Source organism: Paraphaeosphaeria sporulosa (genome assembly GCF_001642045.1).
Source record: "Paraphaeosphaeria sporulosa strain AP3s5-JAC2a unplaced genomic scaffold CC84scaffold_2, whole genome shotgun sequence".
Lineage (NCBI taxonomy): Eukaryota > Fungi > Ascomycota > Dothideomycetes > Pleosporales > Didymosphaeriaceae > Paraphaeosphaeria > Paraphaeosphaeria sporulosa.
Genome location: NW_017253361.1, coordinates 2797088 through 2822559, shown reverse-complemented (window position 1 = coordinate 2822559; position 25472 = coordinate 2797088). Strand labels below are relative to the sequence as shown.

The 25472-nt window shown below is 53.0% G+C and overlaps 9 protein-coding genes and 1 non-coding gene across 10 annotated transcripts; 4 read left to right on the top strand and 6 right to left on the bottom strand.

The window, feature by feature from the left end:
* Positions 1 to 905: 905 nt before the first annotated feature.
* On the bottom strand, positions 906 to 1498 carry CC84DRAFT_1236751 (uncharacterized protein). Its single transcript, XM_018183882.1, has 2 exons — positions 1209 to 1498; positions 906 to 1141 (listed from the first exon to the last, which is right to left on the bottom strand). Exons 1-2 carry the CDS (start codon positions 1444 to 1446, stop codon positions 987 to 989), a joined length of 393 nt encoding a protein of 130 aa, XP_018040623.1. The 5' UTR covers positions 1447 to 1498; the 3' UTR covers positions 906 to 986.
* A 522-nt stretch (positions 1499 to 2020) lies between these two features.
* Positions 2021 to 7103, bottom strand: CC84DRAFT_1161234 (phosphoinositide 3-kinase regulatory subunit 4). Its single transcript, XM_018177683.1, has one exon. The coding sequence runs from the start codon at positions 6904 to 6906 to the stop codon at positions 2197 to 2199; it is 4710 nt and encodes a 1569-aa protein (XP_018040622.1). The 5' UTR covers positions 6907 to 7103; the 3' UTR covers positions 2021 to 2196.
* Positions 7104 to 7310: 207 nt separating this feature from the next.
* CC84DRAFT_1138651 (mannosyltransferase) lies at positions 7311 to 8871 on the top strand (the record flags this gene model as incomplete). The annotated part of the gene is made up of 2 exons (XM_018176203.1): positions 7311 to 7467; positions 7540 to 8871. The coding sequence occupies 2 exons, from the start codon at positions 7311 to 7313 to the stop codon at positions 8760 to 8762; spliced, it is 1380 nt and encodes a 459-aa protein (XP_018040621.1). The 3' UTR covers positions 8763 to 8871.
* A 67-nt stretch (positions 8872 to 8938) lies between these two features.
* Positions 8939 to 9027, bottom strand: CC84DRAFT_t18. The gene has a single exon. It is a non-coding gene; the product is annotated as a tRNA-Gln (tRNA).
* Positions 9028 to 10120: 1093 nt separating this feature from the next.
* On the bottom strand, positions 10121 to 11468 carry CC84DRAFT_1172698 (uncharacterized protein; the record flags this gene model as incomplete). Its single annotated transcript, XM_018179995.1, has 5 exons — positions 10121 to 10245; positions 10406 to 10583; positions 10704 to 10766; positions 10820 to 10903; positions 11133 to 11468. 5 exons carry the CDS (start codon positions 11466 to 11468, stop codon positions 10121 to 10123), a joined length of 786 nt encoding a protein of 261 aa, XP_018040620.1.
* A 560-nt stretch (positions 11469 to 12028) lies between these two features.
* Positions 12029 to 12708, bottom strand: CC84DRAFT_1161232 (uncharacterized protein). The gene has a single exon (XM_018177682.1). The coding sequence runs from the start codon at positions 12605 to 12607 to the stop codon at positions 12095 to 12097; it is 513 nt and encodes a 170-aa protein (XP_018040619.1). The 5' UTR covers positions 12608 to 12708; the 3' UTR covers positions 12029 to 12094.
* Positions 12361 to 13685, bottom strand: CC84DRAFT_475903 (uncharacterized protein). The gene is made up of 3 exons (XM_018186416.1): positions 13095 to 13685; positions 12779 to 13039; positions 12361 to 12708 (listed from the first exon to the last, which is right to left on the bottom strand). Exons 1-3 carry the CDS (start codon positions 13452 to 13454, stop codon positions 12622 to 12624), a joined length of 708 nt encoding a protein of 235 aa, XP_018040618.1. The 5' UTR covers positions 13455 to 13685; the 3' UTR covers positions 12361 to 12621.
* A 1748-nt stretch (positions 13686 to 15433) lies between these two features.
* Positions 15434 to 17413, top strand: CC84DRAFT_1112390 (cytochrome P450). Its single transcript, XM_018175316.1, has 3 exons — positions 15434 to 16061; positions 16117 to 16993; positions 17050 to 17413. The coding sequence occupies exons 1-3, from the start codon at positions 15696 to 15698 to the stop codon at positions 17382 to 17384; spliced, it is 1578 nt and encodes a 525-aa protein (XP_018040617.1). The 5' UTR covers positions 15434 to 15695; the 3' UTR covers positions 17385 to 17413.
* A 222-nt stretch (positions 17414 to 17635) lies between these two features.
* Positions 17636 to 20441, top strand: CC84DRAFT_1161230 (uncharacterized protein). Its single transcript, XM_018177681.1, has one exon. The coding sequence runs from the start codon at positions 17849 to 17851 to the stop codon at positions 20051 to 20053; it is 2205 nt and encodes a 734-aa protein (XP_018040616.1). The 5' UTR covers positions 17636 to 17848; the 3' UTR covers positions 20054 to 20441.
* Positions 20442 to 20589: 148 nt separating this feature from the next.
* CC84DRAFT_1161229 (DNA-directed RNA polymerase mitochondrial precursor) lies at positions 20590 to 25273 on the top strand. The gene has a single exon (XM_018177680.1). The coding sequence runs from the start codon at positions 20738 to 20740 to the stop codon at positions 25016 to 25018; it is 4281 nt and encodes a 1426-aa protein (XP_018040615.1). The 5' UTR covers positions 20590 to 20737; the 3' UTR covers positions 25019 to 25273.
* Positions 25274 to 25472: the final 199 nt, after the last annotated feature.

Below are 25472 nucleotides of genomic sequence, written 5' to 3'. Positions count from 1 at the left end.
TTACTATACTTCCCTAAACTAATATGGACCTTATACACGCGAGAATACGCTTAGTAGAAGGAATATTTAGACACTATAATGGCACTATAATTCTTAATGGTAAAGATAAGATCGTGACGACGCTTAGTAGGATGATGGTTAGTAGGCATGATTCTTCGGGACGAAGAATAGGAAGGGAGGGGATGATGTTACGAACTAGAATGCAGAAGGGTGGAGCGGGCGCTTATGAAGGTGTGAGGATGTAGTGGCAGGGTTGCGACGAGACAAAGAACCGCCAAGCCACTTAGATAGAAGTCACGTGACCTGCTCGGCTGCTCAGGAGCCCTGAGCAGCCGAGCAGACATTCTATATAGGAACACGCGCATGAGCTCTCATACTCGTGTTCAACCTGTTTATTAATCTATCGTTTGGATTACACTTAGGCCATATTGTTGACTCATTATATCTCTCCGATACTATCGTCTCGACAAAACCCCTTCCCTTCCCTCAGTTGTCTTGCCCGAGAACCAACCCTAACCCTTTAGGACTAGCTACCCTTCTGGATTTAACAATGTGCTCAGGCTGCCAATCCATGAAATCCTTCGCCGCGAAGTGGTGTCATGGCGCGAGTTGTCAAACTTTTGCCCAATGCCTTCAAGCTTTCTTGCAGACACCACTTTGCTTCTTGGCAGTGTATTGTACCTATGTTACGTCTATAGCTCTGTGCACGGCTGCCGTCCAAATCTCGAGCGAGGCTGTATACAGAGGGTCTGAGATTCCGTACGAACAAACAGTAATAGTTAGTACTAATGGTGATCTTCATCTGCCACATAAAGCCAACCCGCGCAGTTTATCTCTTCTCGGAACTCATTTTAAGGTCGTAGTCGCCATGGATTTAACACCGACACACAATCGGCCTGAAGAACACCTCGCTCTCCAACGTAGAACTCCCTTCTCGGATTCGCGAGCAACTCCCAGAACCGGTCTCCAATCGGGTTTTTTGTCCTTCAATAGTATATCCCTTCTCGCCTGTGCGATCCACGTATGTGTCCCTCAACAACTGATCCCTTCCACCCGCCTTCAAGCCTGTAGATACTCCTGCAGGCCCTGACAAAGCATCTGTCATGTCTGTCTTCGTCTGCGTGCACCAGTACATCGTCGACTGTATTGGAAGTCAGCCTCGCTCAAATGAATGGTCTATGCCACGCTGAGTTCACTCCTCTACTCACATCGCAAGCACACGCCATGCACGTCGCACTGCACTGGATAATCCGCATAGTGACCCTTCAATCGATGATAATCTGCAAAAAAGGCTCCGCAATTGGCACACTGTTCGCGCTCGGGGTTTGCCGTAGCTGTAATGCTCCTTGTGCCGTGCACATCTATTGCATATGTGAGTTGCGTCACAGCATGCGACGAACTGAGCTTCTCAAAAGCATATTCCAGAGGCTTGAGACTCGATAACATCGGATCACTGCCGTGTCTATGACCGAATCCCTCGTATTTGTGGCTCGATTCCGGATCAAAGCCAGCAAGGGCGAGTGAATTAGAAGATGAGTAAGGGCGATACGGTACGAGCGCATCGTGGCTACCGCGGAAGCCTATCTGCAGAGGCTTGCGCGGCCGATGCGAGTGGTGCATTAGAGCGCCGGTGCGATAAATTATGCCGTCGGGATCAGAAGCGCCATAGTAAGTCTGGAGGTAGGGTTTGTGGTGGGCGCAGTAACTACCACGGCCGTTGAACGGCACGCCACATACTGTGCAAAAGGAAGGCATGCTGATAGGGACTGTATATGCTCGCGCGATGGAGAAGTTTGAATAAAGTGGAGAGCATGCGAACAAAGGCTCCAGGCAGCAGACGGGGCTAGAAAGCTGGAACTTGGATTGCGAGCAACGCAAGGGTGATTTAGTACAAAAGACGTGGGGTGTCCGCACTCATAAGGCTGGTTAAAATGATTGGCTTGCAGGCTTGCAGCGTTCACCGGAAGCCCGCACTCGTTCCTGAGAGTGCACCATTCGTTCATAAAGATAGTAAATGACACGAGCGCAATGCGACCGGTCAAGCAAATGAGTAATACTTAGCACTAGACATAGTCCCGAACAGCCACGTCTGAAGCTGCAGCCATCTTGGCAAAAATAAGGCTGAAGAATGGACATGAAATATTGCCTACTTACACAGTACTTGCTTGTAAAGTCTTTCTTGTCTTGCAAGTCTTACTACGCGAAAACATAGATCCTGCCCGACCGGTCTGCACTGACCACCATCCCGTACGGCTGCTCTACGAGCGCAACGTCCATGACTGTATCCAGATGCCCTCTCAGTAAGTGTTGCTGCTGCACGGTGATCAACCCAGAGCGACTGCTCTTCGTAGATGTCTTCTTATTCCCGCTTCGACTATCGCGACTCGCCAAGGTTAGACTTTGACTCTGAGGTTGGGATAGTCGCTCGGTCACGACCAGCGTTTCTGGAGAGGAGGGGGGCTGACTAGTAGCATATTGTGGCCTCGCCTCGTCCTGTTCCATACCGCTGACTACCATGGATGCGTCTTGACGCGCAGTATCCCAATAGCGGACTTTCCAATCCGGACCTGCTGTTAAGAGAAATGTGTGAGCTCGGCTGCCGGGTTTTTGGGTGGTGGCTTGACTTGCTACAACTATGGCTCTTACGCACTTGTCTGGAGCGGTATTGCTTGTCGGCTCCAAGGTGGAAAACCGATCGAGCATACCGCCTGTTGTTTCGGAATCGAGATCTATCAGAGTGGTGGTCTTTGATCCGGTGTCCTTTGCCGTGCCCGTTCGGTATACCTCCTTACAGACGGTTTTCTCAATGTCCCACACGGTGACCTCGCCCTGTCCAGTACCGCCGGTAATATAGACACGTGACTTTCCGGTGCGACGCAAGTAGAGGCGATGTATGGCGGTTGCCGCTTGGAAGGCCCACGACTTGAGCTGGAGTTTGAAGCGAAGATCCCACAATTCTAGCACACCGTGCGAAGTACCAAGTAGCAGCCAGTGTGCCTTTTTATCTACGCAAAAACAGGTGGGGTAGCCGTGTTGAACGTGACTCTTCAGGGTGTACATCTCTGTCATGGTCTTGAGGTCCAGCGCAACAACCTTTGAAGTTTTGGTTGCCATTAGGAGGACTGATCTGGTTTCGTCGTTGTAATGATCCGTCCAGGTCACATAGTCGCTTTCGGGCAACTGATACTCACGCAACATCCTGGGTCGTGAGAACTTCCTTGTGACGATGATGTCACCTTTGTTGTCTTCTTCTTTGTCTTCATGAAACCTAACCTTGACAACATGCACACTGCCGTCGCTTCCCGTGGCAACGAAACAATAGGTCTGCTCAACGAAGCATAGACTGGTCACATTGACGCCTTCACCAAGGCTGTATGTCTGTCGTGCGCCCAAAGAGAGATGCCGCTCGAAGCGATGTTGATCCCAAATTCTGACAGTGCCGTCGTCAGATCCAGTGATGAAGAAAGTTTGGTCCGAAGCCACCAATATGCGTCGCACAGTGGCGGTGTGCTCACCCAAAACCCCCAGTAATCGGCCCTCCGGTCTCCAAGGGAGCCCATTTTGTGGCAAGTGTCCGTCCTTGTACCGGATGAAGGAGGGTTCATTGGATGTCTCAATCTTGGGTCCAAACTCCATCGCTCCCATGGGAAATCGATCGAGAAGCATAGAGTCAAGCAACTTTAGCACCGCCGGATCGTTGCCTGTATAGTTGTGTGCATCACGGAGACGGCTTCGTGAAGGGCTTCCGTGTCTACGATCGCCTGCTAAAGACGAAGGTCGGTGACGAGTGCGCGAAGCCTCTCGGGCAGTGGCGCCGTCAACTTTCCCAGATGCGTTGGTGGACGTAGTGCCGATCTCGGCTTGAGCCTTGTCGCCTTTGTTGAGGAGCGCGAGAGCACTGCCTTTGTGTCGTAGCGAATGAATATGATCCCCAGCACCAAACGAACCAACTGGTGAGAGTACATTAGGCGAGCCGCGCCGTGGTACCTTTAATGAAGTCCTCTTAGGGTCTGTAATATCAGAGCCCGGCGAATCTATTCCTGATCGAAAGTCACTCGGAGACGAAGATAGCTTTGGTCGCGCCGGTATAGAGATTCGACGCGGTCGCTGTCCTTGCACTAATCCATCGGCCTGGCTACCGCCCTTTGCAATGTTACGAGCAGCTTGCGCCTCAGTCTCGGTAGTAGAAGCGTCCAATAGAGCATCTCTGATAGTTTTCGGTTGATACCCATAATCCTGCACAGACCCACGGCGGGCTTCTTCCACTGTTTGCTGAGCATTTTCGAATAGTACCGTGCGTGGCCGGATGTTCAAGTCTTTCAGTGATACCATGCTGTTAAACTTTGCAGAGCTTGTCGCCAAGTCGTCTGAACGTCGTCGCCGCGTTACCCTCCATATGAACTCACGTAGCGCAACTAGCTTAAAGTCATCATCGAGAGTCAGGCCCGCGTTTCTCAACTTTCGTATCCACTGCTCGTCTTCGTCTGTTTTCTGCATTCGATGCAAGACCTTCAGATCCAGCTCTCTTCCAGATATTGTTGGCAGAGCATCTTCTGACGAACCGAAAGAAAATGTCTGTTGCTGTTTCGCAGGTGCCCAAAACACCCCTTTCTGCGCTTGTGTTACCCAATTTGATGCCATGTCCATGATGAGCCTTGGCAGAGGCCTCTTGAGCGAGTCTAGCAAACGAAGTTCTGTGAATTCTGACGGTATAATCTTAAGATATGGTCTGATCAGATTGATGAGGATGCTGTGCTTGTCGGCGACCGAAAGACACTTGGCCACAGCTGCGATAAACTGCGCAGCTGCTTCTCGGATCCAGATGTTCGGATGCATCGTCAGACGAGCTACGATATCAATTAATTCCCAGGCCTTGGAGCGCTGAAATAAGCCCTGTTCAGCTATCGCCGAGAGAGCTCTAATGACTTTCTCTACCACGAATTCTTCCGGGTCGGTCAGAGCCTGTACCATTAGTGGGAGGATGTAACCTTCTAAACTAGCACTGCCAACGAAGACGGCAACGCCCACTATGGCTTCGAAGAATGCGCACTTGAGCATCCAATCAGGGTCATTTAGGTAGGTGTTCAAATGGCTCAAGACAACATCGTTGGCCCTAGGGCTTCCAAAGAAGACGCACAGCTCGCCTACAGATCGCAGCATGGCTCGGCGCACAGATGAGTTGGAATCTATGAGAAGAGACTTTGTGTGCTTCTCAAACGCTTCCAGTAGGTTTTGGCGGTCTAAATCGAATTGGTTACGGTGGACGGAAGATGTGAGTTCCTCTTCAGCTTCTGGAACCGCTGCTGGAAGAGTGCCTTCAGCACGCAGCGCTTGAATAACGTCGAGGTAGCGCGCTGCCGTGGTAGCCAGGGTTCCAATACACCAAGCGTAGTGCATCCGAACTAAGGGATCTATTGTCGTGGAGGAATCTGGCAAATAGCGCTCCAGACGAGGCAGAACGTACTCGGGAAAAACGTATGCATTCACCGGCGACACGACACGTACCATGTCTAGGATCTGCGTCATTGTGCGTAGCGCCGCTATCTTTACTTGCACGAACTTGTCCGTTAGTAGCTGTGCTACATAGGGCACGACGCGGTCTAATTTGGCCTCATCTGTAAGCCTCTCAGCGAAAGCTAAGAGCAGCTCCAGGCCCCGCAATCGAGCGGATGCTCTGGCAGTCCCTCGCAGGGACGATACAACGATAGTAAGGAAAATGAGGTTTCCATCGTCGACAGCAAGGCTGGGTGTAGGAGATGTCTGATGTTGATAGTTTGGTATATCGATGCAAAGAGGGAAGAGTCTTGCGTTCGGCTTGGGTGGCGAGTGTTGGGGCTTCTCGGGGGCGTTGCCTTGGCTGCTCGAAAGGAGATGGGAGATCTTATCAAAGTCGCTGTAGATCTGCTCTATCCTATCATCAGGCTCGCCAAGGTGCTCGTTGGCGGTTGTGACGGGTTTGCGACCCGAAGAAGGATCTGTGATGGAATGCATGTACTGTTGGAGGAACCCATAAAAGTAGTGTGGGAAGACTTTGCCTTGCCAGTGTTCCAAGTAGTCTTCAGCAGACATCCGCGAGTTGGGGTCCATCTGTATCATGTGCGTGATGAGCTCGCGTACGTGTTTGTCCTTGATCTTGCTCAAGTGCACATGCACGGGGTCGTATTCGCCCGTGCGATACTTGTAGAGTTGGCTAAGGTTGAAGATGGGAGACTCCAAGAACAGCTCAGCAATCACACAGCCAACAGAGAAGATGTCCATGGCCCACGTGACGGTACCTTCGCCTTCTGGCTGCGCTCCTGGACCGAGGAATCGTTCAGGTGCAAGGTAGCAGGTACGGCGTCCCGACATGTCAAAATAGAAGGAGAAGTCGGCAGGGTTGTCTTCGGGAAGGTACGGCGGCTTGTAGGAAGCCGAGAAGTCTGTGAGGTACAACCAGTTCCACGAGGTCACGAGGATGTTTTCAGTCTTGATGTCGCCGTGGTAGATGGCCCGCGCGTGGCAGTCGCGGACAGCACATAGTAGCTGGAACGACAACCACTTCTTCTCGATTTCTTCCAAAAAAGGACGGGTACTCAAGCGGTCGTACAGGGAGCTATGGATGTACTGACGAACAAGGTAACCTCCGACGGCGGTCTCGAGGATTCTGTGGTAGCCCAGAGCGTTGGGAACTTGGGCGAGCACATTTCGCTCTTCCACGAGACGTCTGACATAGCGGTCGAGATTGAACTGGGCATACGGCTTCATGACGACGCGGGCAACGACCAAGCCATCCTTGTGCCTGGCGCGGACCGACTTCATGAAGCGGGCCGCTCCGAGAGACTTTTCATAGCGGAGGTCGGCCAGTTCTGGCACGTCGATGTTGGCCGAGCCGGCCGAGAGCGTGGTGAGGGAGAAGCCTTGGCCCATGGTGGTGGTCGTGGGGGGCAGGCACGGCCGAGTCTGGGGCGCGATGTTGAGGCCTCAAGCGCGCATGTCAGACGCGTGCTGGGCGGCTTGTCGCCATGTACGGGCGAGCGTCACGGAGATGCAGGCGGGGGCGTGGCTGTGGCGAGCAGCGGTGATGTTGTGCTGTTGTATCTGCCCTGCAGAGGTCATGTTCAGGCCAAGGGCGTTGTGAGGTCACGCCGTGCACCAGCCAGACGGCGCCTGCCCTGCCTGCGGTGATGCGCTGCAGCCACCTAGGCTAGGCAAGAGCCGCCAGCAGCTATGCTTGGAGGGGCTAGGACGCGTGTCGCGACTGCCCTTCAGGTGATGTGCGCAACATGCCTGCTCGCTCGACCAAATTGCCAGCCAGCCAGCCGCGCCGGGCGATGCAGCACATCGTCTTCTTCCACCCCGACCTGGGCATCGGCGGCGCCGAGCGGCTCGTCGTGGACGCAGCCGTGGGGCTGCAGGAGCGCGGGCACAAGGTCACCATCTACACGTCGCACTGCGACCCCGCCCACTGCTTCGACGAAGCGCGCGATGGTGAGTTTTCCCCCAGGCGCTGCTCCCCAGGCTCATGCCGCGCGCCAGCCCGGTCCTGATGTGCTCGCAAAGGGACCCTCGACGTCCGAGTGCGCGGTAACTCGCTCGTGCCGCCCACCGTCCTCGGCCGCTTCGCCGTCCTCTGCGCCATCCTGCGCCAGCTGCACCTCATCCTGCATGTCGTCGTCTTCTCCAACGAGCTGCAGCTGCTCAAGCCCACGGCCTTCTTCGTCGACCAGCTCAGCGCCGGCATCCCCCTCCTGCGCCTGCTGCAGCCCGCCGTGCGTGTCGTCTTTTACTGCCACTTCCCCGACAAGCTGCTGGCCCAGCAGGGCGGCCTTCTGAAGACGCTGTACCGCCGTCCGTTCGACTGGCTGGAGAGCTGGAGCACCGGCTGCAGCGACACCATCGTCGTCAACAGCAACTTCACCCGCGGCGTCTTCGCCGCTGCCTTCCCAGGCCTCGACTACCGAAACCCCGGCGTCGTCTATCCCTGCGTCGACACGAGACGTACTAATGTCGACGAGATAGTCCCGCTCTGGGCCAACAAGAAGGTCCTGCTGAGCATCAACCGCTTTGAGAAGAAGAAGGATGTGGCCCTTGCAATAAGAGCGTTCGCGCGCTTGGCCCCGCACGAGCGCAAAGGCGCCCGCCTAGTCATTGCAGGCGGCTACGATCCGCGCGTGGCCGACAATGTAGCGACCTACACGGCGCTCTGTGAGCTGGCCGACTCGCTCAAGCTCAGCCATGCGACTGCCAAAACCGTCATCACTGCCCAGCGCGTCCCTGACGACATCGCCGTACTATTCCTGCACTCCGTACCGACTGCATTCAAGACGACCTTATTGGCAACATCTCGACTGCTGGTATACACTCCCTTGCATGAGCACTTCGGCATAGTCCCACTCGAGGCCATGCTGGCAGGTACTCCCGTGCTCGCTGCTAACGAGGGTGGTCCGACTGAGACGGTCGTGGACGGAGAGACGGGCTGGCTACGTGATGTCACAAAGGTAGACGACTGGACAGAAGTCATGCGTACCGCACTGGCGGATGGTCAAGGTGAGCAGACGCTAAGGAACATGGGCAAGCGGGGTAAGAAACGGGTCGAAACCCTCTTCTCCAAAGAGAAGATGGCCGAGGTTTTGGAGACGGAAATAGCAGCCATGGCGAAAAACGCCCGCCCGCCTCTGACTCCCTTTGCAGCTGTGCTGTTCGCAGTTGCCATTATGGGACTGTTAGCTGCCTCAGCTATGTGGTTGGCACTCAAGCAAGCACAAGAAGCCGCAAAACCTTGAGAACGTTGTATGATACCAATTTCTCATAGAAATTCTCGCATAGCTGTCACGATCTTGTTTTCTAGAGCATTCATAATAAATCAGCTCTTTTAGAGCCCTCCTAATACACACAGATTCTAAAAACATGAGCCGCGTGCACCTTGTGCACTGTCAAGCCGCAAAAAGATGCAAAATGAAGGTCGTGCCCGGGCTCGAACCGGGGTTGCCGGAAGACGATGCGCAGAAGCTTCAAAATCCGGAGTGATCACCACTACACTACACAACCTATTGGTTGAGTTGAAACAACAATCGATGTGATTGATGACAAAACGTTCATTCTACAAATAGATAATGTTGAAATATTGCTCTCGATCAGCCTCATGCTCACTTGAATCGAAGACTGAGTGGGGCCAATGAATCGAGGAATCACACTGACATGGTGGCGTAAAATTAGTTCGCGACCAACGGACTAAAGGGTGGGGCAAACTTGCTAAGGTGAAGTCGGATATTTTTCGGAGTTCGGACTCACAAACCGCGTGTGTTCCAAACACAGGCTGAAGCAAAGTCACTGTATTGCTCCGCTCTTTACATTCATTATTAATTTACTCAAGCAGCTTGCTCGTTTTAGAGATACTCTTGATTGTGCGATTCATGGCAAAGCCGCTTGTACGCCGCAAATCGTCGGGAAGCCCTTCGCAAAAGCTATATGACGCACCCGTTGGTGATCACATTGCAGTGTTCAATTGCACGTCATTGCGAAATCGAACCGAGTCAAATCGAAGGATGGACCAGTTCGATCACGAAAGAATCAAAGAATTACTATCAAAGCGCCGGATTAGATTCTTGTAGCTTCAGAGGCAGACACGAACAGCTGGCCGCTATGGCAAGGTCTGCGCACCGGTCTTTCTCCACCATATTTCACAGCGATACTTAGAGCACCAGTTATCCGTACGCAAGAATTGTCGACGATACAATGGTCAGAAGAGACTAGCGTGTTCGCCATCCGAGTGCGGGTGTGAGTTTGGCCTGTGACAAGCACAATACCTAGGTAGAGCACTTAAGGTTTTGTTGGGTGTGCAACGATATCCTTAAAACAAGAAAAGCGCAAAAGCATTTGGCTACGCTCCCCCTCAGACTCGAGGCAAAGAGTGCATCAACATGTCCATGTGGCCTTCGCAATTATCATGGTGATTTCGAACATTACACCAGAAGAACTTTTCTGAACATTACCCCAAAAGAGCATTTCTGATGTATTTCCGGAGCTGTTCGCCACGACAGATAACAGCTTATGACTTCCTTAAGATTTGGTCATTGACGCAAAGAGAATCAACAACACAACAGCTGTCTTTTACCGTTTCTATTGAGCAGCCCCCAGGCATTCAACCTGTCCACCAAGGATCACAACATTCGAAACTTCTGACCGGAACCGCCAACATGGTGATTCCATGCGTCGCTGGGACGATCCAAGATCCTGCATCATACCACTGAATCTCACTTGGTATATCTGTCCGGATACGAAGAGCGCGTCCACTTTCCAGCTCTTCAATCGAGATTTGGGAGCAAACCGGATCGTCGGGTCTCGATGTAGAAAAAATCACCATCATCGTCAGACTCCAGCTTGATGGCCACGTGCGCATCGTGTCAACTCGTGTCGCCCTTCGTACGTGCGCGCTTGCCTCCGTTCACGGAGCCGTCGGTTAGATCACCACGGCTGCGCTTGTTGGAACTGCGCTCCTCATTCAACGTCGCAAATCCTTGCGAAGACAACACGCTCAAGCCTCCGGAGAGCGAGCATTGACTCGCAGTAGCAGCCGATGCCGGAAGTGCAGGTGTAGGCTCAAGCTAGACCGGTGTCAGAGTCTCGTGAGTTGGGAGAACACCGGGGACTGGGCTTGAACTTATCCAGACGACTACCGGTGGATTCTCGAGGAGTGGGGAGCACTGCTGTGCTTGGTGACGGACTGCGGAAGCTGCAGCAAGCAGGTTGCGCTTCACGTCATTGCCTTTCTCTTGACTCTTCTTAATCTGTCGTATGTGATTATGCGAAAGCTTAGACGGCTATGCACAGTGTGACCTACCTTCAGAAGCGCAAAGGGAGCGTGTACGAGCTGGAAAACCTTGGAGTCCTCGGTCAAGACATCTTTGCAGATCCTCTTATCGAGCTATCATGGCATCAGAAATTTTGTTCACAAGATGATGAGGAAAACGCAGACTCAGCTTCAGTGCGTTGACGACGGAAAGCAGGCGTTCTTTGCACGTCAGCTTCTTATCATCGCGCGCAGGACCGACAGCACATAGTCTAAGGCCGCAAAAGCCGACAACGCAACGATGGATGAGAGCTATCTGTTTTCGATTAATCCTATGGAACCTTCTTTTTACGACAGTGTTTACCAAGGTCGATCGACACGCAGCCTCGACAGCCTTCTTATCCAGCAATGGTGATTTGAACATCGCGAGCTCGATGCTAGTAGCCTTGTTTCGTACGTTTTCTACGTTGCAAATGGCTTCATACAGAGCATCTACCCAGGCTTCTGCCTGCAAGATCACTTCTTGAATGGTGTCGTCTGCCCGATTGGTCGGCGTAGCCTCTTCGAGCGGGCGATCGAGGTAAGTCAGAGCGCGAGCCCAACTGTCCTTGAATCGGGGATGCTCAGCATCGTGGTACAGTAATTGGAGAGCCTCAGTCGCTTCTGTTTCATGTCGGTTAACGTAAAAGTCTTGCAGCATTGCACCGGGAGTTCACTCACCGGCCGCCTAGACACATCTGAGATGGATTTCGAACTTGTCAGTTGTGTTCTACATCCGATGATTCATTTATTGCGCTAGAATTTACGTCTCTGAAGAACGGTTTTATGTTGGAGTTCAATCACGAGCGGGAGAATTACCGACTGCGATGACCCTCTTCATCTCGCATTCTTCTTGATCTACTTCCCCTCCTACAGTATGTGGATGTAGGTAATTTTTCTCATCTCTTGTCTCAGCTGGCCCCATAGGGTATCGAGATGCAATGATTGTCCCAATAATATCGTCGGCAATACGGACTGTTAAAACGACATTATACATTCCATTCCACTGCATCAAGAACATGAACTACGAACGCTAGCATTGCTGTCACACTTTCATGTGGGACAACGAAAAGAGACGTTACCTCAGAACTAGATTTACAGTGCAAGCCGAAGACAACGTGGGTATCATTAACAGAGGCAGGCAAGAAGACAAGAAATGACAAAGAGATTGGAGACAGTAATTGTAGGACGCCCTACATCCGATATTGCTCCTCAAACACCTTGACATCGAAACACAGATACGACAAGCGGATATCAATAGAAAATGACATGCGATACTCGCGGTGCTCATAGCTGATCGCGTGTGTCTGAGGCTCCTTGGTACGGAAACTGCTGCACCCCCTGTTGGGCATCCCAGTACTGCGAGAAGTTCTGACCATCATATAGCCCATTGGACTTTTGTTTGAGACTTCCTGCCATATCGGCCATTTCTGGATGCTGCACAAAAAGGTTTGCACTCACACCAGTGCATGCTTGGCCCTGCCGTCCATCAGACGAGATCCAGAGTCCGTCAAAGAGTGGCTCAGTATGGCGGTGATAAAGGTTGGCATACTGCTGCATTAGCGGCCATTGCTCGCTTCCGGCATTGTGTATAAGCTGCCCATCGTCTGGGCTCACGGGTGCGGAGCGGTTGCCATGTGACAGGGCCGGAGGTGACATCAGTGGTGTGTGTTGTTGCGGCGGTACTGTTGATATGTGCGAAGCATAAGGGGAGCCCATTGGTGGAGGCGACATCGCGTGGATGCGCCTCTGTATTGCTGGAAAATCTCGCGAAGGGGCAAGCCTCTGAGGCCTGGACATATCGAGGCTACCTACTAACACAGATGGTGGTGAGAATCGGGCTTGGGCTCGTTGAAATGGTGACAGCTCGCGTGGTTGGCTTTCGAGTCGAACGCATGGGTCTGCTCCAGCGTCCTTGTTAGGTCTACTGCGGCGAGCCCGGGTGACTGGCCTTGGGTTCAACTTACGGACCTTGGAAGGTCTATTTGCTGGATCAGAGTCCTTATTTCGACCTCTTTTGCTATTTCCCACGCGATTTTGGTATTTCCGGTTTGCGTACGCCTTCGGGGCGTTGACAAACATGCGGATCTGGCAAGCGGAGTTCATTACGTCCTCGCAAATCGTCTTTTCCTCTTGAAGGGCACATAAAATGCTCTCCAGTCGTTCTTCGCAGGTCACATCTCGATCCTCGTCATCGCCCTTGCGGTCATCCGCAACATAGTCGTTATGAACCTAGTGGTGTCATGTTAGCCACTCTCGAAGCGATGTGTGCGGAGAAGACACTTACCCAGCCGCGAAACCCCTCTTTTGCCTGTAGTAGCAGACAGTCGAGAACCTTATGTGCATACGCCTCGACCAAAGTGGACTCGTAATAGGCTCCATGAACCCATCTCTTCATGGCAATAGAACCCTTATTGTCTCTTGCCGCATCACCACAAGTCATGGCATTGTAGACTCGTTCGACGTGATAAAGGCGGTCCTTCTCAACCTCAGAAATGGTATAATCGGTATCCGGGGATCGATAAGGCTTCCTGTCAAATCGTGTCGCTTCCTTGCGATGCTGGCTTGCGCTCTCAGAGGAGGAAAACCGTGCTTTGAACGGACCATATCTCGAATTGGAAGTTGGCGCAGGCTCCTGGGTATGCATATGCGAATAATGTTCAGGTGCAACGGAGTGAGCAACTTGCTGGGTTTTATATGAAAGTCGGCCCACGCGTGCTTGCTCTCTGTAGCCGAAGCCAGATGCTTCATCGTACTTCTCGACGCTGCGTGGAAGGACTTCGTCATCCAGGAAAGTTTGTCGGGATGCCTCCGAAATGCTTCTTTCTGCTCTGTTCCCGGGATTCGGAACAGCGTAGCTTGTGAGGTCGGAAGTGTTTGCATGCGGCTCCCAATCGTCATTTGCGTGGCAAAACTCATTCAAATCGAAGAAATTGTCAGAGTGTTGATAACCACTGGAACACCCTTCAGAATTTGCTTGAAGGATACTTTTAGTAACCGGCGGATTCCTGCAGGACTGATAGGGCGTTTCTTCGTCCCCACTACTGGCTGCAATGGAGGGCTGCTCTGCCGTCGACATACAGGTGCTGATGTGGTGTTCTCACGGGAAGTGGGGTGCTAGGAATCCTAGTGCGATGGTTGAAGGTACAGAAGAGTAGAGGCTGTGTGGAGATGAAGTCGAGACATCCGATTGTGCGCACGAAGGGGTGGAGTGGGTGTCTGAGAAAGCACAGCGCTGGAAGGCGAATTTATGGCACTGTGAACACATCACAGCCGCATACTCTCGAATTCACGTTGCCAGTAGCCGGTTCCGCTAGGCGATTGCGTTCTTCAGGGCCTGTGACTTGGCTATTTGCGTTGTTTGAAGCGTGTGGATGGACCCCGATTGAAGGATAGCTTGTCAAGAGGCTCTGCGGAACGTTTGCGCTTCATACCCGCCCTTGGACCGGGATAATCGGTATACCACTGGCGCAGCCTTTCTTCCGACCGGTCGAAACTTCCGCTAGATTGCGCTGAATAGAAATATTAGGCGTAAGGCTCATTCCACAGGAGTCGGATCTGGTCTACCAAACTGTTAGCTCTCTCCTCTCGGGGCCATGTTAGATGCAGTTGGTGATAAGGACCATCGGGGCCTAGTTCTTTGCGTACTAATGACGACTCACACTACACCCCTCTGTATCCCCGCATTGTGTTAAAAGTGATACCACAATTGGATTCCTGGATCCCTGAGTCAATGACTGTACGATAATTGAATATACCACACCCATAACCTCTCGGTAGCACAGTTCACATGCTGAAGCCACGAGGCCGCATGGACAGACATTCTGATCTCTGGCTAGCACAGCAACCGGACGCAACGAACTGTCCCCTTCCAAAAGCGGTGTCAGACTTTCGTACAACTATATCGATGGAGAGGAAGAAATCATTCGCAGCGTGTTAAATGTAATGGTCATAGATGTCATTGGATGAAGACCACACAGCGAGTTTCCAGATGGTTCATCTGCTGGTCTCCACTGAAGAGATTCTCCGAAGTCTTTCGAGCGTGAGGGTATTGAATCATCCAAGGGGAGTGATGATCGTCAACTGGGACTATGATGTTACTCTGGAAGTCGTACGACAGATATTCCACAACAATACCACACCTTAAGGTATCCTTGCACCAAATGTATATTCTGGTGAGGTGGTGGAGACTGACATGATTGGACGTGATGATGGAACCCGAGGAAGTTAAGTCACTATCGACGGATAGACGCAGTGCCTCCTGTGCTCAACCAACTAATGCTTCAATTATCACAGCCGCGTCCTGTGCGAGAGGGCCACCCTAATATATCGTTTCTCGACGTGACAATGTCAGCATAGTACTAAGGCTTTCGCGTAGACGGAGCAATGCCGTACCTTCACAACGACCCCGTTGACCCGCAAAATTAACACCAATGTCTCCAACCTCCGAGATCGCTAACAACCGTTCCCAAATTATCGACCGGTATTTTTCCTGGAAGCTAGCCAAGCTAGTAACAGGTTCAAAGCTCGTCTGCGCGGCACTACGCGATCTTGGGCCCGGCCATTAGACGTTCCGCAGTACGGAACATTTCCGCACATTCCGCGACGAGCGTTCTCACCCCTCTCCCCGCATGACGATCCCGCAGTACCGGCGGTCGTGTGGGGAGATTTCTCTGGGTATAGATAGCTACTGCTGCCGCGTATACATTTAGCCCATTGTCCTTGCTGTATGTGAAGATTGGGAACGCCCACCGCATTGTTCTTTTTTCCTTGAAGTACTTCACCAAAACGGAGACGAACTACTCACTCGATACAACAACGCACCGTAATCTTTTCACCAGGTCTTGAATATTGAGTTTGCCTGGAAAGGGATTTTCGGGTTGACGGGATGATCTCGACAGTTCTGCCATTGCTGTCGAATCAGTTACTCGAACACACGCTTCGTTCCGTCCTTGTCTTCCTCATTGGTATCCCTGTTACCTACGTTCTTGTCAATGAGTTCGTACGCCGTTCTCTACGGGTGAAGGGGTTCGATGGACCGACGAATTGGCCGCTTGTTGGCAATATCCCGGATATCAAGTATAATGCCGCCGAAAAGTACCGCGAATGGAGCAAGATCTTCGGGGATGTTTACCAAATACAGCTGGGTAATGTACCTGTCCTTGTGGTGAATAGTGCAGAGTCTGCAAGGAAGATATTCGGGCAGAATAGCCAAGCGTTGAGCTCAAGGCCAGTATTTTGGACTTTCCACAAGGTATGTCGAATGTCACAAGATGGAAATCAATGACTTTCTGGCTCACAAGAACCAGGTGCTATCAAACACTGCCGGAACGACGATCGGAACATCGCCATTCAATGAATCTTTGAAAAGGAGGCGCAAGGGAGCTGCCTCTGCTCTAAACAAGCCGTCAATTGCGACGTACATCGGTCACATCGATGTCGAGACCAAGGACTTCGTTAAAGAAGGGTTCGTGAACGGCAAAGCTGGAGTGGTTGGCGTAGACCCTATGCCCATGATACAGCGCCTTTCGCTCTCCTTGTCGCTCACACTGAATTGGGGCACGCGAATGGAAAGCCGCGATGATCCCATGTTCCACGAGATCACCGAAGTAGAGGAGGCAATATCGCTATTTCGAAGCACGACCGGAAATCTCCAGGACTACATTCCGCTCCTCAGATTGAACCCGTTCAGCGCCGGATCCGTGATGGCACGCGACATGAGACGGAGGCGGGATGTGTACTTGACCAAACTGAACAAAGACTTGGATGATCGCATGGAGAAGGGTACTCATAAGCCTTGCATTCAAGCGAATGTAATACAGGACAAGAGTGCCGCATTAAACAAGGAGGAGTTGACATCAATCAGCTTGACGATGCTCTCGGGAGGTCTTGACACCATTACCACGCTGGTGCAATGGAGTGTTGCATTGCTTGCACAGCGACCAGACATCCAGCGGAAGGCGGTTGAGGAGATTGGCAGGTTTTACTCGCACGAAGAGCCTTTGTGCGATGCATACGACGACCAAAAGTGCGAGTACATTGTGGCTTTGGTGAGGGAGTGTTTGCGCTATTACTGCGTTCTTAGACTGGCGCTCCCCCGAGCCACAGTCAAGGACATCGTATACGAAGGGAAATTGATTCCGGCTGGTAGCACCATCTACCTGAACGCATGGGCATGCAACATGGGTAAGCTGAGAGCCGTCGCAACGTGGAAGTGAACATGAACTGACGTTACCGCGCAGATCCCAAGGTGTGGCGCGACCCTGAGGTGTTCCGACCTGAGCGGTGGCTTGAACAACCTGATGCACCGCTTTTCACATATGGTCTTGGTTATAGAATGTGTGCTGGAAGCCTGCTGGCTAATCGGGAGCTGTATTTGACATTCATGAGGATGCTGAACAGTTTTGAGATCTTGCCGGTCACTCAGGTTGATACGCATCCCGTGAGGGGAAGCGCGGACCCGTGCAGCTTGGTGACGATGTGCAAGCACTACGAGGTTATTTTCAAGCCGCGCAACGAGGCCGCACTGAGGAAAAGCCTCGAGGACGCTGAACGGCGGCTGGCGGAGACAGCATAGATACTGGGTGTTTGCAATTTGAATTTGAGTACAAAGCCGGCTGAGGTTCCGCTGTGTATGCTTGATGCCACAAGTGTTGAAGAACCCTCTTGTGTGTGACTCCACTGTACATGTAGTGTGCAGTGTGCAGTGTGCAGTGTGCAGGGTGCAGGGTGATGGTCGGTCGTAGACTAGCCCGAACGATGTTAGCGGGAGGACCTGGGCAACATGTCCTCAAGGCGCAGGAACAGCCGTCCGGAGCTCGATTGGATTGCGCGCGTCTCTCCACTCCTCTCCCCTCCCTCGCCGATTGCCTGCCTGCGCCGCCGTCTCCCCCCGCCTTGCCTTGCCGCCCGCGCGCCCTTCGTCGGCTCTCCGCGTGCCTGCAAGCTTCCTTGCGTCAACAGCGGACGGATGCATATAACGCCATGGTGTGAACCGCGCGCATGCCTGGGATTCTACAGGAAGGCCTGATTCGGGGGAACATGCTGCGATCGATACTGCCTGGCGACGAGGAGCTGGGCAAGAAGGACGACGACCATAAGCCGGGCGCCGCGCGCATGCCAAAATGGACACCGAGGAGCACGCCCCTGCGCTGGCGACGCCGGCGCATATTGCTAGCCGTCGTCGGCCTTTGTATGGTCTATCTCCTCGTCAAGAATGTGCCGTCCATGGGCGGCTGGACTGATCAAATCACCACGGCGGAATACGCAAGTGCGCCGCCCGGCAGGTTCAACTACGCCCACGAGCAAGCTACCAACGAGGAACCCACGGGACCGCCGCCAGGATACAGAGCGCCCAGGGTGGGTGAGCCCGCGCCGCACACCTTCGACGGTCAGTTCAAGTTCTACCGCCTCGCTGCCTCGCTGCACGGTGCCTCCCACACGTACGGCTACCGCGCCGTCAATCGCAACATCGTCTTCCCCATCTCCAGCCTGCACAGCGCGTCCACAATGCTCCCTATGATTTGTGAGATGGCGCGCTGGAGTAGAAACTATGTGCATGCGGCATTCATGGGCAGGGAGGACGTTGATGTGGCTCGGATACTGGAGATCAATGGTATAGACCAAATCAAATGCCCAGCCATCTGGCACGATGCGCGGCCAGACTGGACCGAATACAGCTCAGACGACCGAGCCGAGCTCAGTGTCATGGCCGCCATGACCCACATCAACACATTCCTGCACCCACAGGCTGCTATAGTAGACGATGCTCTGTCCGAGGATGGCTTCTTCACAAGAGGTGTACGCGCCAAGACAGAGGCGTTGCACATGCCCCTCATCGAGATACCCAAAGATAAACTGGACAGCACCATGTGGATAACTCGGCTCGATGCTGGGTCCTTGCGGAGCTGGAACCTGCCCACTGTCGATATACTCATCCAGGTGCCGCCAGACTCTGCGAGTGTTGCTCGTCTTCTCAAGTCGATCCGATCCGCTGACTACAGTGGTCTGAACCTGCCTCATATCACACTCGAATTGCCTGCGGATCTTGATGAAACAGTGGAACAATTCTTGGACGAGTTCAGTTGGCCGCCCTCGGGCCATCAGAGTCACATAACAACCAGACGCAAGATTGGAAATCAGCGCGCGACGCAGGAGGAATCTGCCGTCCGTTTCCTCGAGCTCTTCTACCCTAGCTCCAAGAATTCGCACCTCTTGCTGCTTTCCCCGCAGGCTGAGCTCTCGCCGCAATATTACCAATATCTTATCTTCACTTTGCTGGAGTACAGATACTCCACGTACGCCGAAGATGACGCCGCGGGCGTAATGGGCGTGACGCTGGAGCTTCCTTCCGTTCTACTTAACGGGGAGACGAAGCTCAATCCACCTAAGCCCCCCGAGATGCATTCCCCGCGATACTCGGAGCTTTTTGCGGACACAAAAAGTGTGCCGTACCTTTGGCAAGCTCCTAATAGCCACGCAACATTGTATTTTGGCGACAAGTGGGCAGAGCTGCACTCATTCCTCAGCAACCGCGTGGCAAAGCAGTCAAAAGCACCACAGCGGAAAAAACTTGTATCGGAGACTCTCCCGGCCTGGATGGAGTACACGCTGGAGTTCATGCGTGCCCGAGGCTATGCCTTGTTCTATCCCGGAGCCACCTCCGAAGAAGCTCTGGTCACTATCCACAATGAGCTGTACCACATGCCCGAAGAGTTCGCGTCGCCAAAAGCGAGGCATGGAGACGATGGGACTGCTCTACCGATACAGACAAACGAACCATTCCTCCGTGGCGACATAGCTGCACCGACACCTAAGCTGTCGGAGAACAAAGTAGTTTCCCACTCACGTCCCCTGCACCTCATCTTACCTTTCGAGGGTGATCTTCCCGAAATACCCCACCTCCCGTACCTCCTACATCGCGGCGACTTGATACCCCATTCCAATGTCTCGTCTATCGCGGAAACATACGCTGCTGAATACCGGAAGGTAATTGGCGGTTGCACCATACCGACAGGTAAACACCGGAAGATTGCCGCGGGAAGTGCTCGTGATCTGTTTTGCTTTGGGGATGAGGAAGATGACGACTGGGAGAACGATATAGAAGTGTTCGACGCAGACACTGACGACGATTACCGCGACATACGGGATAGTGCACTGACGAATAACGAGATTGTTGCCATAATGACAACGACGGGGAGCAGTGTCAGTGCGACACCTGAACCTACAGCTACTTCTAGTCTGTAGTGATACAGTCTCGCGCGTAGTTTGCACGAGACTCCGAGACTCGTTTCGCGGCACTTCGTTGATCGTCCGCTCTGTCCTTGCTTGTGTTACTGCGAGGATCATAGCGGGACGTGACGTGCAGTATGATTTGATAGAACAGCAGAGCAGGATCATGGGCATTTCATCGGAGTTTTAGGCCTTGGCCGGCCGTTTTGCAGCGTTTGGCATGTAAACTGGATGGTCAGTTAGTAGACTGTAATGAGTGTTCGAGACCGACAAATGCGAGGCTTGCATCAGTGTTGGCGTTGGCAGGAGCGGTATGGTATGATGGTATATTGGTGCATCTGCATACCATGTCTTGTTTGCCAGAAGTCAGAGGTTTGCTTCGTGTAGAGTGTAGATGCATGCATGACTCGTGCGCAGCCCTAAGCATGCCTGGTCTTCCAGAATATCACGTGCAGCCTAGCTTCCCGTCCCGCATGTGCGACGCGCCGGCCGGATGCACGGGCCAGCGAAATTCTTATGTAGTAGAAGGGGTTTTGCCATCTAATGGGCCCTCCAGTTCCAACAGCTGCCACATCTGGAGCTGCCCATCGTCCCTGCGCTCTCTGCAGGCCCATTCCTTCCTTGTCTGCCTAGTCAAGCGTTCTTCTTTCTCTGGTTCCCTCTATAGTACCTTTAATACGTTATTCTTTCTCTTGCAAGATGCTCGCGCGAGCAGCCCGGCGGAAGCTGCGAAGGGACGCCTTCCGGTCGCCCACGCAGCTGGCCGAGCAGTTGACGCTCCCCTGGCTCTGTCCGGCGCAGATGCGATGGGCTGCCAGCGTAGGCCCTGCGACAACGACGACGCACGACGCACGACGACCACGACACGGCGCGCTGTCGCCACGGCACGAGACGCGCTCCCTTGCTACGCAGGCCGATGTCCAGCACGCACACACGCCGACCATAGCCTTCGATGGCCTAATACAGCCCTGGAGCTCGCGCAGTATCCATTCGCCACGCATGGCACGGCTGGAGCCCTGGGATCCCGCAACGCCGCTCGTTCTGCGAGAATCTAGGGACCCTCCCACCACGCCCTCCAAGTTCGGCATTGGCGGTGACCCCATCGAACTGTACCAGAACCTACATGCTTGCCTGCGCGTCGGCCGCATGGACCGCGCCACGGCCATCATCCAACGGCTGACAACCATGTACAGCCCGACGGCGAGCGAGGTTGTCGAGGCGCACAACGCCTATCTGCAGGCGCTGTTCGAGCTGGCCCAGCAGGACCCAGAGGCTTACTCCATGGCCACCATCGAGGAGTGGTACGACTCACACATGGTGCGCAAGGCCATCGAGCCCAATGCCGGCACCTTCGTCGTCCTCCTACGGGCCTCCATGTCGCTTCTCGAGGGGAACACGAGGCACCGCTCGCTGCACAAGTACCTGGCCATGGCCGAAGCCAGGTGCGGCTCTGATGTCATGGACGCTATCAACTACTCCGAAGACTTCGACGACCACGAATGGGACGCCCTTATCCGTGCCCAGCCGGACCGCTTCCAGGAACCGCCTGTGATGGAGCAGCCCACCAATAAGGCCTACCCCATCGAGATGAGCACGCCACTTGGAACCCAGGCGCTCATCGATGCTAACATCCTCCCGAACCCTGCACACAGTGTAAAGGAAGTTCCACAGAAGGGCGAAGGTCTCATCGCACTCAAGAACGCGCTTGCTGTATTCGACCAAACCAGTCGGGTTCCTTTTCCTCACGAGATGGATGGCTCGCAGGATGAAAAAGAACGTGCTTTTGCGTACATGCGCCAGCTGCAACTCGAGCAGGATGCGACCGAGGCTGCGACCAATCGGTGGAAAATCGAAGACGAGAAACTTCAAGAACTTGGTATCCACGGCGTGCTCAAGACCAAACCAATACAAGCTTTGATGTGGCAATGGTATTCGGCGCTTCTGCCCCGCCTCCAGAAAGAGTACGCACGTGTCCAACAAGTGCTTTCTGCGCCTACTCCGCAGAACCAAAGTGACGAGAGGCACATCTACGGGCCGTATCTCGAGATGTGCAAACCTGAGAAGATGGCAGCTATCACCGTGTCGCGCATGATTCAGGGCGTTGCCATTGGTCGAAAGGAACATTCGAGCGACCTGAAGATCTCCCAGCTCTCTTCCCAACTTGCAGAAGACATTCGGAACCAGTCCATATCGGATGCGAAAGAGAAGTTGCTCTCAGCACGGAAGAAACAGCGCAAGCAAGCTCGTCGTGCAATGCTCGATTCTCTGTCATTGCAACCGCAAGGCACCAAACCAGAAGAGAAACCCACGACGAGAATTGCCGAACTTCCCACGGATTCCTTTTTGAAAGCCGAGGTGCCTAATGCAGTCAAGACTAGGATCGGTGCTATGCTGATCGAGCATTTCCTACAAGCAGCGATGATCACCGTGACAGTCGAAGATCCTAAGTCGGGCAAAACTTTGACCAACACACAAGCTGCCTTCCATCATCACGTTGGTTTTGCTAATGGCAAGAGAACAGGATGGATTGTTCCCCACCAGGAGATTCTCAACAAGCTAATGAGAGAGCCTACGCATTCTGTTCAAAGTGTCCAGCTCCCCATGGTCTTCGAACCCAAGCCTTGGACTGCTTTTGACGAAGGTGGCTACTACACGACCTCACAGGCTGTGGTTCGTCTGAAGAACCATGATCAAGCGCAACGTGCATACGCTCAATCAGCCATAGAAAACGGCGACATGGAAAAGATGTTTACAGGGCTTGACGTTCTTTCGAAGGTCCCGTGGCAGATCAACAAGGATGTGTTCGAAGTCATGGTCCAAGCGTGGAATATGGGAGAAGGTATTGGCGCTATGGTTGGGGAGAAAACCGGTCCTACGCTCCCCGAGGAACCCCCACAGGACGCATCCGCGGCCACAAAGACGGCATGGAGGAGAGCAATCGTCGCGTACGAAAATGAACGAGGAGGGTTGCATTCCCAACGCTGTTATCAAAACTTCCAACTGGAGACCGCACGTGCCTTTGCTAAGGAAAAGAAGCTATACTTTCCGCACAGCGTGGATTTTCGCGGCAGAGCTTATCCTATTCCCCCAGTGTTAAACCACATGGGATCCGATTTCTCGAGATGTCTCCTGAGATTTGCAAACGGAAAGGAGTTGGGCACTGTGGGTCTGCAATGGCTCAAGGTCCATTTAGCAAACCTTTACGGGTTTGACAAAGCTAGCTTACACGAGCGGGAGCAGTTTGCTATGAACAATCTTCACGAAATATACGACTCTGCGGCGAATCCTCTTACTGGAAGGAGATGGTGGACGAAAGCAGAGGATCCCTGGCAATGCCTTGCGTGTTGCATGGAGCTGAAGAACGCACTAGAATCCCCGGACCCAACTCGTTTTGTCTCGCGCCTTCCCGTTCACCAGGATGGGACTTGCAACGGGCTTCAGCATTATGCGGCGCTGGGAGGGGATACTGCCGGCGCTAGCCAAGTCAATCTCGAACCATCCGACCGACCGCAAGATATCTACACTGGTGTTGCCGACCTCGTCAGGAGCATGATTGCTGATGACGCTGCACAAGGCCATAGATTGGCAACAATGCTTAAGGATAAGATCTCCCGGAAGGTTGTCAAGCGAACTGTCATGACCAATGTTTACGGTGTTACGTTTATCGGCGCTAAAAATCAAGTTGAAGATGAGCTTCGAGGTTTCTTCGAACGGGAAGACGAGACGACTGAGATCTGGCAAGCGGCATCCTATGTCGCCAGCAAGATTTTCTTAGCCCTGGGCAAGATTTTCAATGGGGCTCAGGAAATCCAATACTGGCTTGGCGAATGCGGCGAACGCATATCAACATCAGTGTCCGCGGAGCAGATCAGGAGGCTTCGTGACCACCTGGATGGAAAGAAGAAACCATATGACAGCAAGTACAAGAATCCCAAGTCTGTGAGCAAGAGCCTGGAGAAGAAGATTGTCAAAGACATTGAAGCATTCAAGACACCGATCATTTGGACAACGCCCTTGAAGATGCCAGTTGTGCAACCGTATCGTAAGCCAGGAACTCATGTGGTCAAAACGAAACTACAGGAAATTGTCGTTTCGCGCAACCTGGGCAACGCGGCCATTGACAAACGCAAACAACTTCAAGCGTTTCCGCCCAATTTCATTCATTCGCTCGATGCTACTCACATGATTCTGTCGGCACTCAAATGCAATGAGATGGGTATTGATTTTGCCGCCGTCCACGACAGTTTTTGGACGCATGCGGCTGACGTTCCCAATTTAAATATCATCTTGCGCGACGCTTTTGTACGCATGCACTCCGAAGACATTATGGGTCGGCTTGCCGCCGAATTCAAGGCTCGCTATTCTGGGTCAATGCACAAGGCGCTTCTCGTGCAATCCTCGGATGCTGCGAAGAAAATTCTGGCATGGAGAAGGGCACAGCATGAGGGCGAGGCAAGTGCTCGTGGAGCCCGCAAGGCACACAAAGACGCTCCCTTCGATGAACTCGCCCTCGAGGCTCAGCGGCAGGACCTGCTGAACAGCGAGGACCTAGAGATGAGGGAGCAGGGTCTGAAGATGGTCACACCGACAAGTATATGGCTAGCGAACCAGGACCCCAGCTCCATTGCATCGTATCGCCTTGCTCGCATGGGTGAAAGCAAGAACACCGCCGGTCCTAAACTTGACGAAGTCAAAGAGAAGCTGATCACAGCTGAAGCTGAACATGTCACTGGGGAACTGGAAGCTTCTGGTACCTTGGCCAATGATATTTCCGATGCTGATCTTCTCGCCGCAGAAGAAGAAATGGAAGAAGAGCTTGAAGACGAAAGCCCAATGAAGACAGGAGAGAAGAAGAAGGCGAGGTCCCGTCTGACTAGCACGACCGTCGCTGTGTGGCTTCCATTGACATTCCCACCGGTGCCAAAGAAGGGAGACTGGGATGTCTCCAGGCTACGTGAGTCGAAGTACTTCTTCTCTTGAGGCGAGCACTTTTTGCCTTTGTATTCTCTTGTGGATCATTACGCGTGGAAACGGGCATCATTCATTCGGCGCGGCGTTTTATGACATTGGGCAGCATTTCTGTGGCGTTTTCCCTCTGGAACGACTTCTCTGCGTTCAGTGCGTGTGTACTATATTGTACAGCAGGATTGCGATATATCCACTCCATTTGCAACGGATGGCGGTTGTAAGATGGTCAATTGTATAGGAAAAAATGAACTGAAATGAAATGTGTACATCAGTATCAACTTACCTGCGCTTCAGGGCTCAACAGTCTCTCCCGAGGAAAGTGTGATGTCATGGCAGTGTTCCACAAAACCTGTGCCTCTTACCGAGGGCTGTGGAACCCTGTTGTGGGATTGCCTTGCAGCTGTGATGTCCGCATTGAATATGCTCGATAAGCAGCTGGTCCTTGCGGTCAGGATACCGCGTAAGC

Excerpts from the sequence above, each read along its gene's own strand:
- CC84DRAFT_1236751 (XM_018183882.1), bottom strand. The coding sequence starts at position 1,446 with ATGTTATCGAGTCTCAAGCCTCTGGAATATGCTTTTGAGAAGCTCAGT. Across the intron at positions 1,142-1,208 it reads GCATGGCGTGTGCTTGCGAT|TCGACGATGTACTGGTGCAC; the intron begins GTGAGTAGAGGA and ends CTTCCAATACAG.
- CC84DRAFT_1161234 (XM_018177683.1), bottom strand. The coding sequence starts at position 6,906 with ATGGGCCAAGGCTTCTCCCTCACCACGCTCTCGGCCGGCTCGGCCAAC.
- CC84DRAFT_1161232 (XM_018177682.1), bottom strand. The coding sequence starts at position 12,607 with ATGTCCAGGCCTCAGAGGCTTGCCCCTTCGCGAGATTTTCCAGCAATA.
- CC84DRAFT_475903 (XM_018186416.1), bottom strand. The coding sequence starts at position 13,454 with ATGCATACCCAGGAGCCTGCGCCAACTTCCAATTCGAGATATGGTCCG. Across the intron at positions 13,040-13,094 it reads AAGAGGGGTTTCGCGGCTGG|GTTCATAACGACTATGTTGC; the intron begins GTAAGTGTCTTC and ends TGACACCACTAG. Across the intron at positions 12,709-12,778 it reads CAGCAAATAGACCTTCCAAG|ACCCATGCGTTCGACTCGAA; the intron begins GTCCGTAAGTTG and ends ACGCTGGAGCAG.
- CC84DRAFT_1112390 (XM_018175316.1), top strand. The coding sequence starts at position 15,696 with ATGATCTCGACAGTTCTGCCATTGCTGTCGAATCAGTTACTCGAACAC. Across the intron at positions 16,062-16,116 it reads TATTTTGGACTTTCCACAAG|GTGCTATCAAACACTGCCGG; the intron begins GTATGTCGAATG and ends CACAAGAACCAG. Across the intron at positions 16,994-17,049 it reads CGCATGGGCATGCAACATGG|ATCCCAAGGTGTGGCGCGAC; the intron begins GTAAGCTGAGAG and ends GTTACCGCGCAG.
- CC84DRAFT_1161230 (XM_018177681.1), top strand. The coding sequence starts at position 17,849 with ATGCTGCGATCGATACTGCCTGGCGACGAGGAGCTGGGCAAGAAGGAC.
- CC84DRAFT_1161229 (XM_018177680.1), top strand. The coding sequence starts at position 20,738 with ATGCTCGCGCGAGCAGCCCGGCGGAAGCTGCGAAGGGACGCCTTCCGG.